This window comes from Juglans regia, chromosome 14 (assembly GCF_001411555.2).
Source record: "Juglans regia cultivar Chandler chromosome 14, Walnut 2.0, whole genome shotgun sequence".
In the NCBI taxonomy this organism is placed as follows: Eukaryota; Viridiplantae; Streptophyta; class Magnoliopsida; order Fagales; family Juglandaceae; genus Juglans; species Juglans regia.
In genome coordinates, this window is record NC_049914.1 from 3,348,039 (window position 1) to 3,365,812 (window position 17,774).

Sequence of the window (17,774 nt, forward strand, 5' to 3'; positions counted from 1 at the left end):
ATGTACTCTCGCTTATTTTTATAACTATTTTCATCTCATTTCATTTCATTTCATTTAATTATTATAATTTTTTTAAATTTTTATATAAAATAAAATAAATAATTCAACTTTTTTAAATCTTAAAATAAAAATAATATTATAAAATAAACTCATCTCATTTTAAAAAATAAACTAGGCAACTTTCAACTTTTAATACATTCTGCCAGCAGGTGGAAAGCGAGGCATCTGTATCTCTCTTTTACCACATGTCAAAAGCCATCCTACTAAAGAATAGAATAGGAAGGAGGGAAAAAAAAAAAAAACCATCCTACTGACTCAGTTAAAAAATAATAGAAATTAAAACATTTACTTAAAGTGAGTCTAAAGTAAAGATTATTTTTCTTCAAGGTTACTTTCCATGAATAATTAAAATAGTCGGGCCATAAAAGTTAACAGGTTACAACTTATAAATATTACAATTTGAATATTGGATGAGATAGAGATAAATATGTTAATTGTTTTTACAATATTTATTATTATTTATATTGATCTTTTAAATAATATTAAATTTATAATAAATAATATACAATTCATTCCATTTCATATATATATATATATATATATATCTCGATTTATATGATAAATTATAAAAAAAATTGGTTCAAAACTATTAGAGAGATATTTACTCTTTTAATTAAAGAGTAATGTTATGTATAAGTTTTAAATAAATAAATTACGCAGATGAACTTTGTAAAAAAGTGTCATATTAAAAAATAATATATTTTTTTAATAATTTTTTAAGGTGGAGTATAATTTATTTACAAAGAAACTACGCATTATTTATCTATTCAAGATTTGTACAAATTATTTTTTTAAAATAATATATTTCGATCCTAAAGTTATGCATGGCATGTCCTTTTTATAAGATAAAGTACTTTAGTCTAAAAAGGTAGGTCATATTAAAAATATATATATTACATTTTTTTAACGTGAGGTCTAAGTTTTTTATAAAAAAAAAAATGTGTCAAAATTTATCTATTTGAAGTTTATATAAATTATTTTTTAAAATTTATATATTTCGATCTTATACATGGCATGACTTCATGGCATGATCTTACCCATTAAATTATCAAGATTCCCTTTGAATAGAATCTTCTAGCTAGGATTTCACTTTCTCATGACATCATATATCAATTATTTTCAAAATATAAATAATTAAAGTCAAGTTCTTCGTGCTTGATTATCACAACCTTGACTTGATTGAGACATTCCTTCCAATTTTGGATGTATCGATCGATTTAAATTTTTTATTTCAATTTATCACGCTAGAAATAAATAAAGTAATCGAGAAGATTTAGGATCAACAATTAATTTTATTTTATTTATTTATTTATATTTGTTATAATAACATCTATGAATTATCTATGATCACGAAGGTTTTATCGGATTTCATCAATTTTCTCTTGTACGTTCGAAACTATTAAGTATTAATATATGATTATGTTTATGGAAAATAAATTAATAAATCAGTCGGCTGCCGCCTTAAACGTATGTAGCTTAGGTACTACTACATTTTAAAAGTCACGCTAGGGGTTAAAAATTAAAAAACTTAAAAAATAAAAGTTTAAGATCCCTAGTGAAAGTGTTTTATCTATTTTATTATTATAATTTTTTTAAATTTTTACATAAAATATAATAATTAATTTAATATTTTTAAATCTAAAAATAATATTATAATAATATTTTATTCACTTTTTAATTTTTATCTCAATTTACTATCTAAATAACACTTAAATTTCTATTTTTTTTAGAGGAAAAAACAAAGTACCCTGCTACAGTTACATAGACTCTCCATCAAGAAGGCTATATATTTCATACATTTTGTATATCTATAAGCATTTTATAAAATTTATAAAATACTTCTTTAATTAATTATTAAATAAATAAATAAATCATAGCCACCATCATAGCTTTTCTACGTGGGGTAAGTATTATTTAAAAGAAAAATAATTTATACAAGTCTCATATAAATCTTTATAAAAAAGTAAATTTCATTTTAAAAAAATATAACAAAAATTATTATTTATTAATATGGTACATTATTTTATAAAAAATTTATATAAAATTTCTCTATTTGAACTTTATATACAACATTACTCTATCCGAAAACAAATGATTGGACTGGAATGTGAACGCTTTATAGAAGATTGGTGGGGTAGATAGTAGCGTACTGGCAGAATTAGCAATATCCAAGACCGTCTCTTTTATACCATTTGCCTCGTTAATATGGAGAAGGAATGAAATGATTTTATATAAAAATTAAATAAAATATTATTTTTTAATATTATTATTATTTTAAAAATTAAATTATTTACTATATTTATATAAAAATTTTAAAAAAGAGTAATGCTATATACAGTCGTGGAATGTGCAAATACCGTGCAATCATTTTGAAAAAGAGTGGGGTCTACTATTAAAAAATTAATTTATTTTTACGTGAGTCTCATATTTATTTTTTTTTTCTAAAACGACTGCACAGTGCTTGCACACTCACGACTGCAAGTATCATTTCTTTTAAAAAAATTATATTAATAAAATAAAATAAAATCATTTTTATATCTAATTGAAAAGTTAGTCTCGAATTTAAGGATTTTTTAACAATAGAAAATAAATGAAATTAGTTTATACTTCCAAATAAAATAAAAATGGTTATCGATTTCTCTCACCGGAGTTATACTTTGTGTTGACTTTCACGGTTTATTTTTCTGAGTGAAAAGGGTATAGGAACAAAATCATAGATGCTGCCTCAAATTAAGTCTAAGCCATAATTTAGATTTTGATCTGAGTAAGAAATTTAATGAATTCGTAAACAACTAATATCAATAGTCTAAAATGAATTCATATTCAGATTCAAACTCACAATTGTCAAAAGCTTAATACCTAATAACATATAGCCCGATTTTTCAAATAGAAAAATTGGATTCGAACCGGCCACTCCCTTACATTAGATTTTTAGATTCAAACTCACAATCTAATAAATACATATCAAACCACTTCTAAGTGATCTAAAAATCACTAAGCCACCACCTTTAATGGTTATTTACTTTTTAAATTGAAATTATATGTAAATATAAATTCTCAAAGTTAGAATCTTTTTAAACAGATGATCATAGACTCTTGTTTAAACAATTTGTCGCAATTATGATTTTATATTATAACTTAGGTGGATATATCAATACATAAACTTGCATATTTCTAATTTTTACCTATTAATATATATTTACTTTATTATAATAAGTGGCTATCTAATTGTGAATGGTAATTTTTATTATTATTTCGTTAACTTTTCTTTTCTTTCCGTTAAGTCTATTAAATCCTATTTTACCAATAGGCCCTTAAAGTTTTTGATTATTTGACGTGTAGTTCCCTTATAGAATTAAATGAAGGATCTTATTTTACCAAAATGTCTTTAAGACCCTTGACCATTTGATGTGTAGGTCATTTGTAGAATTTAACGAATATCATGTTTAATAAAAAAACCTTTAATAGCTTTGCAGTTACATACTTTGTTGAAGTTTAATTTTTTTTTTTTAATATTGAATTTTCATTTTTTTTAACTTTGTATTTTATTTTTCCAAACAAATAAGTTATTTACTTTTTTATTATTTTTTATTTATTTAAATCATTATATCAGATACACATAAAGACCAACGCACCCATAATCATTTCTTAGTATATATATACCAAATTATTATCCTTGGATTGTGAAAACAATAAAACGTTAACCTTAAATCCATCCCTATCAATGGGCTATGTTTCTGACGGGATGGGGTCCTCAAAGTTTGAGTAATTAACCGTGTACCTAAAATCCTTCACATCATCCAATAAATGGGGTGGTAGGTGACAGTGATTAAACGTCCTTCTATTTACCCAAACTAATGAAAATTTAAAACTCAGCCTAATTCCCCACTGGTCCACTTGTCAATATACATATATATATATATATATATATATATAAAATGAAGGAACTCTGCTGTGAGGGCAACGTACGTCAGCTTCAATCGAGACCATTGATCTGATGATGCATTTAATTAAACATTTCCATTTTGTTAAATTTAATATTTGATAAGAAATTTACAATTATCTCCTTCACAAGTGGAATTTTTCAATTGTCATTGTTGGATTTTGATGGAATTAATTTGATGACCCAAAAGAGAAATTGTCCCGTCGCAGGTGATTCGTTTTTATAATAGATAGCAATAATAATTTCATCCAACATGCCCATTTTTTAATTTTCAGTGAATTTATATCTATTTAACCACAGAATCAGGCTATCAGCCACTAAACTCAGGTCATCACCAAAAGCCAAAGTAGCATTTGAAGAACCATTCATGATTTTTTCTATAGCTGTACTCAGGTTATCGAATACTAACCATGAACTATTTTGAAAATTGAAGCGCCACTACAACAAAGGAATTAAGCAAATTCGACGATAAATACTCTCTCCCAACACGACATTTGTTTTAGAGATCGAGGGAATGAGCATAGGTCAATCGAGATCTGTTGATCTTAATACTAAATGATGACGAAAAGGGAATTTTGTATAGAATATGAAGAAGATGCAATGAAAAAATTAGTTATCATTGAAGGGTCGTTTAATTCTATTTTTACAAAATGCTCACTTTGTTAGGAGATATTTTTATAGAAGTTAAGACAATGTTCGCCATAAATGAATTTGTTTGCGGAAGTGCCCCAAAGTAAATGCGTAGTTTGACTTATAGTTTAAATTTTTTCTGTATTAATAAGTCATAACTGTAATTTCAATTTATAAAATGAAATGAATTATATTTAAAAAAAAAAAAAAAGACATACATGATTTTTCATCATTTAGAATCGAGAAATATTTTAATCATAAAAAATTTAAATAAAAATAAATTTATAAATTAATATATTTTGATGTGAAGTATTAAATTATAAAAAAATTTTATTATAAAATAAATTTAATATATCTTATAAAATTATATGAATTTATTTACAAGTAATAGAAAAACAATACAATTATTATAGATTTATTTAAAGCAATAAATTTTGCCATGCAGAAAGGACACGGACCACGTACGTCCGTACTTTTCATGCACACTGATAATAAAACTGTCCTTTTTTTTCTTATCTTTTCAATTTATTTATTTATTTATTTATCGGAGTCTGATAAAACTGTCCTTCTCTCGATAGTAGTATTTTATTATTTACTTTGATTCTCGTATCAGTGGGTCCCACCTCAGTCTCCGTCCAAACCAGAAGGTCTTTGCTTGGTTTTTTGGCCGAATCACGTGTTTTGGTCCAGCAGAGATGGCCTGACTGTTACAACTCGTTTTCCACGCACACGCAGACATATACAGATAGTGCTTCAATTACAATTTTATCCTTGTCCTATTGTGGTACATAGAATGTATTATCCATTCCTCTAATTAATCAAACTTTATTGGTGTAACATATTTTAAATAATTTAATAAGATAGAGACAAAAAAGAAAGTTACTCTTATTTGCACCGATTTATAAATGTGAAGTTATTCAAGCACTCCCCATGTTAAGGGGCACCCAACCCACCCCTTACTTTTTTCTCAATGAAAAATCCCCACCAAAACATTTAATAGTAGCATGAGTGTTATGGTATGTCAATTAATGTAGCTCAAATTGATGTAACATATCTCAAGTTTACCATATAATCCAAATAATTAGGATAAGTTTGGAAATAGTTTCTATAGAATACTTGAACTACAATGCAAATCAGTTTACAAATTTTTAAAGTCCAAATTAAGTCCAGTATAACGTAGAAGTCACAATAACAATAAATTCTATACTTCAACATATGCGATATATACATACAGTATATGTGGGTTGGTCGACTTCTTAATTAAAACACAAAGCATATTTTAAAATAATTAACAATTATATGATTAAATTGATAAGTTTTATCAATAACATTAATTGAGAATATGTAGGACTTTTTTTTTTCCTTTTTAAGGGAACAAGCTTATCTTTTTTTAACTACAAAAGTTAAATCTAGAAAGATCTGGTGATAATGATTCTGATGATTCAGTGCGTGAGGAACACATACAATTGTGAGCAGCGCGTGAAGACCACACACGGTGATTTGAGCAAAATTGACACTTTCTTCCGAACGATTTACGGTCTGAGAGTCTTTTATACTGTGTGTGTCTCTCAAGAGTTATTGAAAAATCATAGATCTGACTTTTTCAGATTTGAAAGAAAAAAAATAAACTAAAAATGAAGAAAGGAGAAAGAGAATATGTAGAACTTGATGCTGTTAAAAGCACCAGCGAATAAACATTAATGGCCAGAAGGTAAATAATCTGGATTTTTGTAAAGTAGTTTATAATTAAAGAGGGTGTGCCCAATATACAAATACAAGAAGTGCCCAAACTGGTGTGGGCGTGTCTTATATATAGTATGGTCTATATCTCTGGTTTATTTTCGTGCCTTTTCCCTCTCAGTACTCTTCTCTATTCGTTTCTCTCTCCTGGCTTAACCCTGGAGACTGACTTGATAACTTCCGGCATTGACTTTACCCACGCCGGCTGCCTGACTCAACACCCAGATCGGTGAGCTCAATATATTATTTATTTATTTTTTGGTCATTTATATTTTCAGGTTTAATTCATGTTGACTGAAACCCATAAAAGTTGTTACACTTCTTCCATATCATGAAAATATTCCCTGAAGATTTTGTCAATTTTTTGCCCCCACAATCCTAGCCATTTAAAGTGGATTAAATTGGCCGATATGTAATTTAATACTCTATTTTAGTAGTTTTATCTCTCAAATAAGTGATATTTGTTGCTCTTTTGATTTTTGTTAATTTCCTTACATGTTTCTCAGGCTTTTTCCATGTTTTCCATCGAATACAAGATAAAGCTGGCTGTTGCTGTTGAGAGCATACGGGGAATGATTTTCTAGCATTTACAACTAAGATGCTTCTTTTGGGTTGTTATCTTTAATCTTGATGCATGTCAATGCACGGTGAAGGTTGTATGCGAGAGAATGTGTTTGGATGTTTTGGCAGTGTGGATTCAGGCAAATGGGGTAAAGCTAGATATTGGCTTTCAGAAACCTCCGGTATTTGGATGGTAGCTGTGAAATTCAGCTGCTCCAGGAAAAATTAGAGGCTTCAAGCGCAGGGACTCAACAAAGAAGTGAAAGGACAGTGTTGAGATTGCTAGGTGAGACGGATGAATATTAGAGGTGGGGTTTCATTTCCAGAGGATAAAGAGCTTCAAATAATGGATTCATGGATGCCCGTGACACCAGAGAAGCCAATTCCAACAAGGTCTAATCCGATCCAGGTCAACTGGGATGGGAACCAAATGGGGAGAGCAAATTGGCAGGAAGTGACTGAATTCTCAAATGGGTATGCAGAGATGCCAAATTACAATGGGTTGCGGCGTAATTCGAACCCAACCGGGCAGGTGGTTCAGAAAGGAGGGTACTATGGCTATGATGCAGGATTGACTCAGAAGAACAGGGTGATCAATCACATTGCAGGGTCTCACACTCAGACCTTACACAGTAACAGCACAGGTTGGAAGAACGATACATTTGCACAACTGCTGCAAATGCAGAATGCCACCCTTATAACCACTGCAAACAGGTACCCGAACGGAAGCCAAAACATGGCAGCAAATAGTCCCCAGATTCCAAATTCGCATATGCAGTTGCACTCTCATGTTGATTGCAGCCAGAGAGATTCGACCACTTCTGATGGCCTGTTGTTCAACAACCAGAATTACTACGCAGGTTTTGACCCTTCGAGTAATTTGGCAAATAGGCCTCTGAGTCTGGAAATGCATTCTCGAGTTGACGGCAATCTAAGAGATAAGAACCCTGCAAGTTTGTTTTTTAGCAACCAAAATCACTACTCGGGTTCAAACTCATCGGACAACAGTGACAACTATACCCAGAGACCCAACTGTAAGACATTTATATATTCTTTTTTTTTCATTTTGCATTTATTGGTGCCCATTTATGCAAAGTAGGAATGCGTACTACTAATTATCCAAAGAGGATCATCGTTATGATTTTTTTTTTTTTTCTGTTCATTTCGAATTGATGAAGATAGCATACAAATAGAAATTGGGTAGCACTAGATATCATGTGGTGACGAATCAATTATATATAGCACTTTAATTATACAAGAAACATGGACTTGTATCAACACATCCATAATAGATGACTACTTCATGAAAATCATTTGTGTACCCATGTGCACCCATGGACATTGGGTCGTTTGTACAAAATTATGTTACCCTCTGATTCTTCATAAGATAAAAGAAAAATAAAGTACTTCAATTTATCTGCAATAATTAACTTGCTTTTTAAGGTAAGAATTTTTAATTATTATAGTATTTCGTTATGAAGAACAGCACCAAATTAGTTTCTGTAACTGCACACTGCTACTAGGAAAGGACAAGGTATTCTCTAATATGCCACAAGGCCTGATATGTAATTGCCATGATTTGATGTGTTTACTGACCTCATTGTAAGTGTTATCAGATACAAAAAACAAAAAATTGGGACTGCCACAAGCAAAAATAAGTTTACCTCCTCTGGATTTACAAAATTATTTCACTGTCAAATTATCTTTCATTATTTTCAGTAAGGAAATCAATGAAAACTGTTTTTCTCCTATAGATGGATTCCCCGTACCTTATGAACTGCACTGGGAGCTAAATTCCACACCAGCAGAAATAAATGCTGCCTCAAGTGTTACCAACACACTCCAGTTCGCACCAATAACACCAGATCGGGTCAAGAAGCTGGAGAACAACCAGCATTCTGCAACACCGAACATAATAAGAAACGAAAGCTCAAGTGAGGCAAGGGACAATGATACTTCACTTACATCATTAGGAAATAATTCACCTCTGAACCAGAGTGACGAACTTTTACAGAGCATTGTAAACTCATCTCCTGCTGCCAATAATACATTACACAAAGAAAATAAAGATTCTGAGAAGGGAAGTATTCCTGGCATGGATCTGAACGAGACACCACATCAGAAACCGCCAAGACGAAGAAAACACAGGCCCAAGGTAATAAGGGAAGGCAAGCCCAAAAGGACTCCAAAGCCTAAAACTCCAAAAAATACCAACGAGGCCCAGACAGCAAAGAGGAAGTACGTGCGCAAGAATATTCAGAAAGAATCAGCACCTGAACTGGCTGATGCTTCAAGGGAGACAGTCAATGCTAAGGGCAGAACAGCTGCAACATCCTGCCAGAGAGCATTAAATTTTGACGTGGAGAAGATCGTTGATGAAAGCCAGGAAAAAGCAGTTGGTCAGCAGGAGTTACCTCATTGGAATAAAGGGGCCTTTAGTTTGAGTTCAGACTCTCGAGCCACAGAATTCTGCCCTGGAACTTACAGTGTTTCTGGAACAAAGTCTGTTGTGCAGATTGACCAGTGGACTGGCTTAATGGAAGAACAGCAGAAATCTGGAAACATAAATGATCTAATCCATTCCACAAGTCAACTGCAAACTAACTATGTACCACTGCAACAAAGGCAAGCAGCTGCAGCCTCATTGGCTCCAGAGAAAGACTGGTCCATAGAAGATCCACATGTGATAGGGAGAAATATAGATGAGAGATATTCTGACCCTTTCCAAAACAGCTGTAGCAATGGATGGAATCCCATATCACAACAAATCCATGCTGAAGGAATAGACAAAGTAGTCTTTCAAGCAAACTCTAATTATGATAGCATGGAGAAAGAATTGTCTAGGAATACAACCCAATCAGTTCCAAAGTTTCCATCTAATTCCAGTGCAGCAAGAGGGTCCAAGAGAGAACATTTTCGTACTATCGAGGGCACAAATCCCAATATCCAAAATCCAGTCATTTCATTGTTGTACCAAGAGATCCAAACGGATGAATGCTGCAAAAAGGGCCAAGTTCTCGGCAGAGGTTTCTCAGAAACTTGCAAAAAAAAGAAAACTGTGAGTGGACTCCATACAAACATCTCTGGAATGCCTTGCATAACAGAAGTTGAAGATGGTTCGGGAAAAGCTAAAACAAAACGAATGAATGATAACAGTGCAAATGGGCTTACAGAAACAACAAACCATGACATATCGAACTTTTACTTCAGAAGTCCTAAAATTGCTGAGAGGCAAAGTGAGGCCAACAAATTTACATCTGAGAGGTGCAATCACTCTATGACTGCAGGACAGAATTTGCCGATGCAAGAGATTTCGTCTGATCTGCATTCATATGCAGAAGTGACAAAAGAGACCAGCAGATTAACTTCAGTCCATGGCTATCCCTCCCTAGCTGCAATTGAGAATTGTTACATGCTCCAACCATCTCCTCCCAAACAAGTCCCTGAATCGGAGAACCAGGTACTTCAAACTTCCCATGTTCCTTCAACAAAGCGTACCATAGGACCCATTCCATCGAGATTAGTTTCAGCTAGAAGAAATAAAGTTCCAAAAAACGACGATGCCTTATATGCTTATCAGAAATCCCCAGCAAAACCACGAGGTAAATTTTGTATCTCAAAGACTTTAGAAAATGTGGCATTTCATAAACTTAACATTGATATCCTGGTACATTCTACTCACTAGATTGGTATCATTTGATGTAGGTCGTCCACCAAAAAAAAGGACATACGCCATTCCCATAGATGAGATCATATATCGATTGAAGAGTCTAGATCTCAATGAGGGGAGCACTGAATTGGTAAGGGACGAGCAAAATGCAGTTGTCCTATACAAAGGATACGGTGCACTTGTTCCATACCCAAGGTTTGAACTGATGAAGAAACGTAAACCACGACCTAAAGTAGTCCTTGACCCAGAAACAAATAGAATTTGGAACCTTTTGATGAATACGGAAGGAAGCAAAGACTTTGAAGGAACTGACAAGGAAAAGGAGAAATGGTGGGAAGAGGAAAGAAAGGTTTTTCGTGGTCGAACTGATTCGTTTATTGCAAGAATGCACCTCATTCAAGGTAGAGTCTCTTATAGTTATAGCCTCACATTCAGTGTTACACAACTAGAGCACTATTGATGTTAAGTTCAGAAAGATCAATACAAGGAAAAAGTAAAAATAAGGCAAACAATAGAAACGAATCATCAGTCCAGTAAATTAAAACAATAAAAGGAGAAGAGAAAAAAAAGAATTTTTCTAGTTTCCACAGGCAGACCATATATGACGGCTTTTATACTTGCACATGCACCAACAATAAAAATAATCTAGTAAGATACAAAGGTATTCAACTAGCTGCATATTTACCAGACATAATAACACTCTTCACAGGAGATAGACGCTTCTCACGATGGAAAGGATCTGTTGTTGATTCAGTGATAGGAGTCTTCCTAACCCAAAATGTTTCAGACCATCTTTCAAGGTAAATTCACTAATGTTCACAGAATTCTGGGTAGATATTTCCAGTGAGAGTAAAACTTGAAGTTTAAGAAACAATATTTATGATTTTTTTCCTATCTTCGCAGCTCTGCTTTCATGTCTTTGGCAGCACGATTTCCTCTTCAGTCAATGAGCAACAGAACATGTGATAATAGTGGGACAAGCACACTGTCAGAGGAATCAGAAGTCTGTATAAATCATCAGGATGACACCATTGGATGGCAAGAAAAGGTTCCAAGTCGACCTATCTTCAGTTATAGCTCTATGACACACCTTGGATCAACAGAGCATCAAAGAGACAGTGAAACTACAGGAAGAGAAAGGAGCATAGTGGATGCACATAGTCAGAGCATGGGGGAAGACGTCATATCATCACAAGATTCTTTTGATTCCTTAAACGTACAGGGCCCTGGAGGACCAAGATCCAGCTCAGGCTCCAATTCAGAAGAGGAAGAGTTTATAACTGGCTGCAGACCAAGTGAGATTCACTTTCCAACTTTAACAAATCTTCTACAGATGGAGAAAACCACATTCCAGGAATTTTACAGCCAAAATACTTGTTCACTAGCGGATGAGGGATCCAGGCAAGTGCACAAGCAATCTAAAAATATTGTGCATGCCCAGAAAAAAACAAGATTGCACAGAGCAGATGATTTCAATGGCCCTTATGCATTTACTTATCCTTCAAGCGACTACCATTTGCACATGAATCCAGAATTTAGAATCGCCGAAATAGAGAATTTTAAAGCATTTAGTGAAGAAAGCATATCTCCTTTGCCTTCAATTGATTTCAGATTCACAAAGACAAAAGATGAAAATAGCAAAGGCTTTAGGACTGAAGGATGGGCAGGAAGTGAAGGTGGAAGAACAGTACAACAGAATGAACAACTATGTTCTCAAGAAACACAAAGAATGGGCCCCTCTATACCATTAAGCAACCACTCAGTACACCAGGAAAGCATTTCTCAACCAGGTCCTCACACTGTTTATGATTTGTCATCCTGCCACAATCATCAACTGGAAATGAACAAATTCCTCAGATTGGAAAGCCCATCTGTGGCAGAACCTGTAAAACTTGCAGAAGCACTGGCTAAAAGGCAGAATAACACCACACAGCAAATTCCAAGTCTCCCTAAAGTCACAGAGAATGCTGGAGAAAGAATCTCAGTAGAAAATAAGCAAATGCACTTGGAAAATAGATTTATCAAACCAAATTCAAATGAGCAAGCTTATTCTTCTGGTCATGCTTACGATGAGACAAGTTCAAAAATTTCAAAAGCCAAAAAAGGAAGGATACGGAGTGAGAAAACGAGTGCAGTTGACTGGGACAGTTTAAGAAAGCAAGTACATGCCAGTAGTAGGAACATAGAAAGAAGCAAAGATACGCAGGATTCACTGGACTATGAAGCAATAAGACTTGCAAATGTTGCTGAGATTTCTAAGGCGATAAAGGAACGAGGGATGAATAACCTGCTAGCAGAACGAATCAAGGTACACGTGTTAGAGCAAGTCTCAAAAGGCTTCATATTTTAAACTATCAGCTTCAAATGGCTCCATGAATGAATCATTATTCAACAAATAAAAGTATTCTTCACCAAAAGAAAGAAAAAAGACAAAAAAAAGTAAGTGGTTTCACAACATTGCAGGATTTCCTGGACCGACTGGTTAGAGAACATGGAAGCATCGATCTGGAATGGTTAAGAGATGTTCCCCCTGATAAAGCAAAGTAAGCCATTCCACAAACATCTTACTCAGTTACTCTACTTTTCATATAAATAATGTACTCATTTACATCTTAAAAGAAAAAATGTCTATGTGCTACAGGGATTATCTATTAAGCATACGCGGACTTGGGCTGAAAAGTGTAGAGTGTGTGCGGCTTTTAACACTCCATCATCTAGCTTTTCCAGTAAGATTTATATGAAACTACTTCCCACTTTATCAGCTTATAAGGGGTGAAGAAAAAATCAGCTAATTAATACATTACATTGCTCTTTCCTAAAGGTTGACACTAATGTTGGAAGGATAGCAGTTCGACTGGGATGGGTCCCCCTTCAACCCCTGCCTGAGTCACTTCAGTTACACCTCCTAGAATTGTTAGTACACATCCAACTAATAATTATGAATATTTCCAATGCTAAAAAATGCTAATCAAAATTCCATACAGGTATCCGGTGCTGGAGTCTATTCAAAAATATCTCTGGCCAAGATTATGCAATCTCGACCAACGAACATTGTAACCCCAATGCACCTCCGCATTCAATGTTTAATTAACAGTATTTTCCATGCAAAAAAAGTAGGATAAAAGAATTCCCATTCCGTTCCAATAAAGCTATTACTGACTAATAAAGTAATGCTGATACAGGTATGAACTACACTACCAATTGATTACATTCGGAAAGGTATGTAAATGTACAGTTTTATATATGCTGTTGCCTTTAACAGAACATTTATCAGTAGCAAATAAAGAAAAGATTAATATATTTGCAACGTGCTTTGATATCTATGCAGGTCTTCTGCACAAAAAGTAAACCAAATTGCAATGCATGTCCAATGAGAGGAGAGTGCAGACACTTTGCAAGTGCTTTCGCAAGGTTTGCACTCAGATATCTGTCCCATGGCTATGTTTGCCTCTACCATTATGAAGGCATATAAGAATTAGAAATAATTCATCAGAAACACTGGCATTTTCCTGGAGTTATATTCAAAGCCAATAACTTGGAACTAAATTTTTGTAATAGATAGATCAATATGCAATTTAGTAGCGCCCACAAGGCATATAAAAGATAAACCACCAGTGGCTCCTAGTCCTTTTGGCATGAAGTAATTGACATTTTTGTGCAATATGACTGCAGAAGAAATATGAAACTTCAAGTGCCTAATTTACGAGATATTAATTTTACTTCTTGTCAATGGCAAACAGAGAACATAAGGCAGCCAAAATATCAGAAAAATTAGAACTCGTAGAATAGAAAAATCTAATCCTCTCAAAACCGCCCAACCCATATTCTCATACATATCAGTGGCATGTACTCTTGATGAAAAGAATAAACTCATTCTTCTCAGAACCCCCAGCTCATCCTACCAGATGCATGGATCCAGTATTCTCTTAATGAAACTGACCACAAGCATTATTTGTTTCAGCGCAAGGCTTGCACTGCCAGGGCCCGAAGAAAAGAGTATTGTGGACTCAACTGTTCCCATTCCAGATGAGAGAAATCCAGCCATAGTTATCAACCCCCTGCCACTCCTTCCACCTGAGAACAACTCACTCGAAGGAACAGGTTATGAAAGTCGAAAGTGTGAACCAATCATTGAAGAACCAGCAACCCCAGAACAAGAATGCACAGAGATCTCAGAAAGCGACATTGAGGACACATTTTATGAGGATCCTGACGAGATTCCCACCATCAAACTCAACATCGAAGAGTTTACTGTAAATCTACAAAACTACATGCAAGAGAAGATGGAACTCGAAGAATGTGACATGTCAAAGGCTTTGGTTGCCTTAAAACCAGAAGTGGCTTCTATACCTACAGCTAAACTGAAGAATGTGAGTCGGCTACGAACAGAGCACCAAGTGTAAGCACATATCTCTTGCAGAAAATTGCAGCTTTCAATTGAATATTAAGGAAATCTAGCCCTAATTGGATAAACCGTTATTTGGAAATTAAGTTAAAAAAAAATGATGTGTATATGTGTATGTAAACTCTGCTTCATGCACTCTTGACAACTTCCATCCTGGAATGATGCAGGTATGAACTTCCAGATTCGCATCCGCTCTTGGAAGGGGTTAGTAATCTTGACATTCTAAAGTTATAGAGTGACCTTAAACTAGGAAACTGTAGCTAAGCATTACCTTATCAAATTTGCAGATGGACAGACGAGAACCTGATGATCCAAGCCCATATCTTCTTGCTATATGGACACCAGGTAAGCACATAACATATCATAGCTTCAGTTGCTATACTTACACGTGAAATAATCTCAGAATACGAATAAAAAATAGCAAGATATATTCTTGAGATCACCCAATGCAATTTATACGTATATAAATTTTAATACATAACATAGTCAGAGCTCAAGATAAAGTGATGGGTGGCCCAAGGATATTCTATTTTCCCATAACTTTTATTCTCCAGTAACAGATATGAGGATAAATAGTTTCACAGATTTGGGTTTGACATATATTTACAATCATATTTGCAAAACTTGTTATCAGGCGAAACAGCAAATTCAATTCAACCACCAGAAACAAGCTGTGGTTCCCAAGAGCCTAACAAATTGTGCAATGAGAAGACATGCTTCTCATGCAATAGCATGAGAGAAGCTAATGCACAAACGGTCAGAGGGTCACTACTGGTGAGTGAATTAAATTCAATGATACATGGGTAACACTCCTGAAGGTCAAGGGAAAAAAAGGCATGACAGACTATTTTAATCTTTTGCTGATGTTTACATCATCTAAATACAGATACCATGTAGAACAGCAATGAGAGGGAGCTTTCCTCTCAATGGTACATACTTTCAAGTTAACGAGGTAAGTTTATCAAATATATATGCTTGTTCTCTTAGTTCTAGTGTCCATAGTAGATACAAGCACAATCAGTCTGGCATTATGAGTGCTTACAGGATGACTATTTATTGTTTTGTCCAATCATACCAGTGAATATTTAGAGCCTCTAGTTCCATGGTTATAAAACTGAACTAAACTATATTATTGTGCAGGTATTTGCAGACCATGAATCTAGCTTGAACCCAATAGATGTTCCAAGAGCATGGATATGGAATTTGCGAAGAAGGACTGTCTACTTTGGAACCTCTGTAACAACAATATTCAAAGGTAAGATGAAATTATATGCAAGCATTTACGGAATAGCTATCACATTTTAATTAAAAATGGAGCTTACAGAAAACTTGTCTACCAGGCCTATCGACCGAGGGAATTCAATTATGCTTTTGGAGAGGTATGGACTGTAACTTTAATTACCCACCTTGCTTTACTGATGTGATTGGGATCATCTCATGTCAATTGCATATTACAAGAAAGAGGATGAAACAATAGATAGCCAAATTTTTAAGTTAAAAAAGAATGCAGTTAGCTTTTCCAAGTCTCTCTCAGAAAATTATAGAGGATTGGATCATTGAAAGTACTATAAGTTACAAATGACCTTTAGTGGGGGTGTGAATGACTTTGTAAAACTCAATTTTATGTTACTTATTGTCTGTAAATGAGGGATGTATGAGCATGTGGCTGTGCTTTAGAGAGAGAGATTGAATACTATATTAAACAATCAATAAAGACATATTACATAGTAGTAGTTCACGATATTATCGGTAGACTGCTCTTCTAATTTCATGAAATACTTAACGTGCATAAGCATACACCACGTAGGTGATTTAATAATGAGGATTGCATTTAACACTAAATCATCACAGTACCAGTCTAACATTGTTATGTACATCTAGCCCGTGGTAAATCCACCAAAAAATGCAATAAAAAATATGAGAGAATATTAACCAGCCAATGGAAATCAAATGTATGCACATATAAGATTTGAAGTTAAGACCCCTAGCATACCAATATTAAAAACTATATGAGTAATCCTTTTTGGTCATGGAATATATAATAAATTGCCCGGTTGGTTTCTAAATCATCATGAAACCCATAATTCTCGCCTCATTTCTTATTGTTCGCCTTTGAGTGCTGCTAATTTACTAAACATAACTTTGAAACTCTAAAAAATCAAACCATCCATATGATTTTTTTACCACAAGAAAACGTGATCTGTTGCTTAGCAGCAAGCACAGCATCCCCCCAAAATATATCGTCATAATATACCAATATTCTATCATGTAATACTTGGCTAATCTTTAGAATCGTTTTGGCAGGATTTGTCTGTGTGAGGGGTTTTGACCAGAAAACACGGGCACCCCGACCTCTAATGGCTAGATTGCACTTCCCTGCAAGTAAGTTGGTCAAGTCAAAAACTGAGAACAAGAGATAAACAGGATATGATGCACAGAGGATCAATAGCAGAAGGTACAAACCAAGGCTGCTGGTACCCAAAAAAAATGCTGACCAGGTGATAAGGAAGATCATTTACTAACAGATTGCTGTAGGTTCAATTAAAATTCTTCTAACATGCTATGCATCACTACCTGATATACAGGGAATAGGGCAACCCATGACAAGAGGAATGTAGTTTGTAAACAATTGAAATTATGATCATTATTTCATTCTTGCTCGTGAAAGAGCCATTCTTAAAAAATTGGCCACTGTCACTCTAGACACATATGTTATGTAACACCATTCCGCTTTTAGTAATCAATAAAAATGATGAATCACTGAA

General features: G+C 33.8%; 1 protein-coding gene across 2 annotated transcripts; it reads left to right on the forward strand.

Moving 5' to 3' along the window:
• Positions 1–6,410: 6,410 nt before the first annotated feature.
• Positions 6,411–17,774, forward strand: LOC109015459 (transcriptional activator DEMETER). Of its 2 annotated transcripts, XR_001999907.1 has the most exons (21): positions 6,411–6,602; positions 6,880–7,968; positions 8,689–10,536; positions 10,640–11,005; positions 11,314–11,404; positions 11,508–12,912; positions 13,068–13,147; positions 13,246–13,330; positions 13,426–13,517; positions 13,589–13,657; positions 13,787–13,823; positions 13,933–14,015; positions 14,566–15,003; positions 15,177–15,213; positions 15,297–15,354; positions 15,644–15,783; positions 15,896–15,961; positions 16,150–16,264; positions 16,350–16,388; positions 17,314–17,507; positions 17,595–17,774. XR_001999907.1 is itself a non-coding variant. In XM_018997935.1 (20 exons), exons 2-20 carry the CDS (start codon positions 7,230–7,232, stop codon positions 17,427–17,429), a joined length of 5,904 nt encoding a protein of 1,967 aa, XP_018853480.1. In that variant the 5' UTR covers positions 6,411–6,602; positions 6,880–7,229; the 3' UTR covers positions 17,430–17,774. The 2 variants fall into 2 exon arrangements, 1 of the variants encoding a protein (XP_018853480.1); XM_018997935.1 differs by having other exon boundaries at positions 17,314–17,774.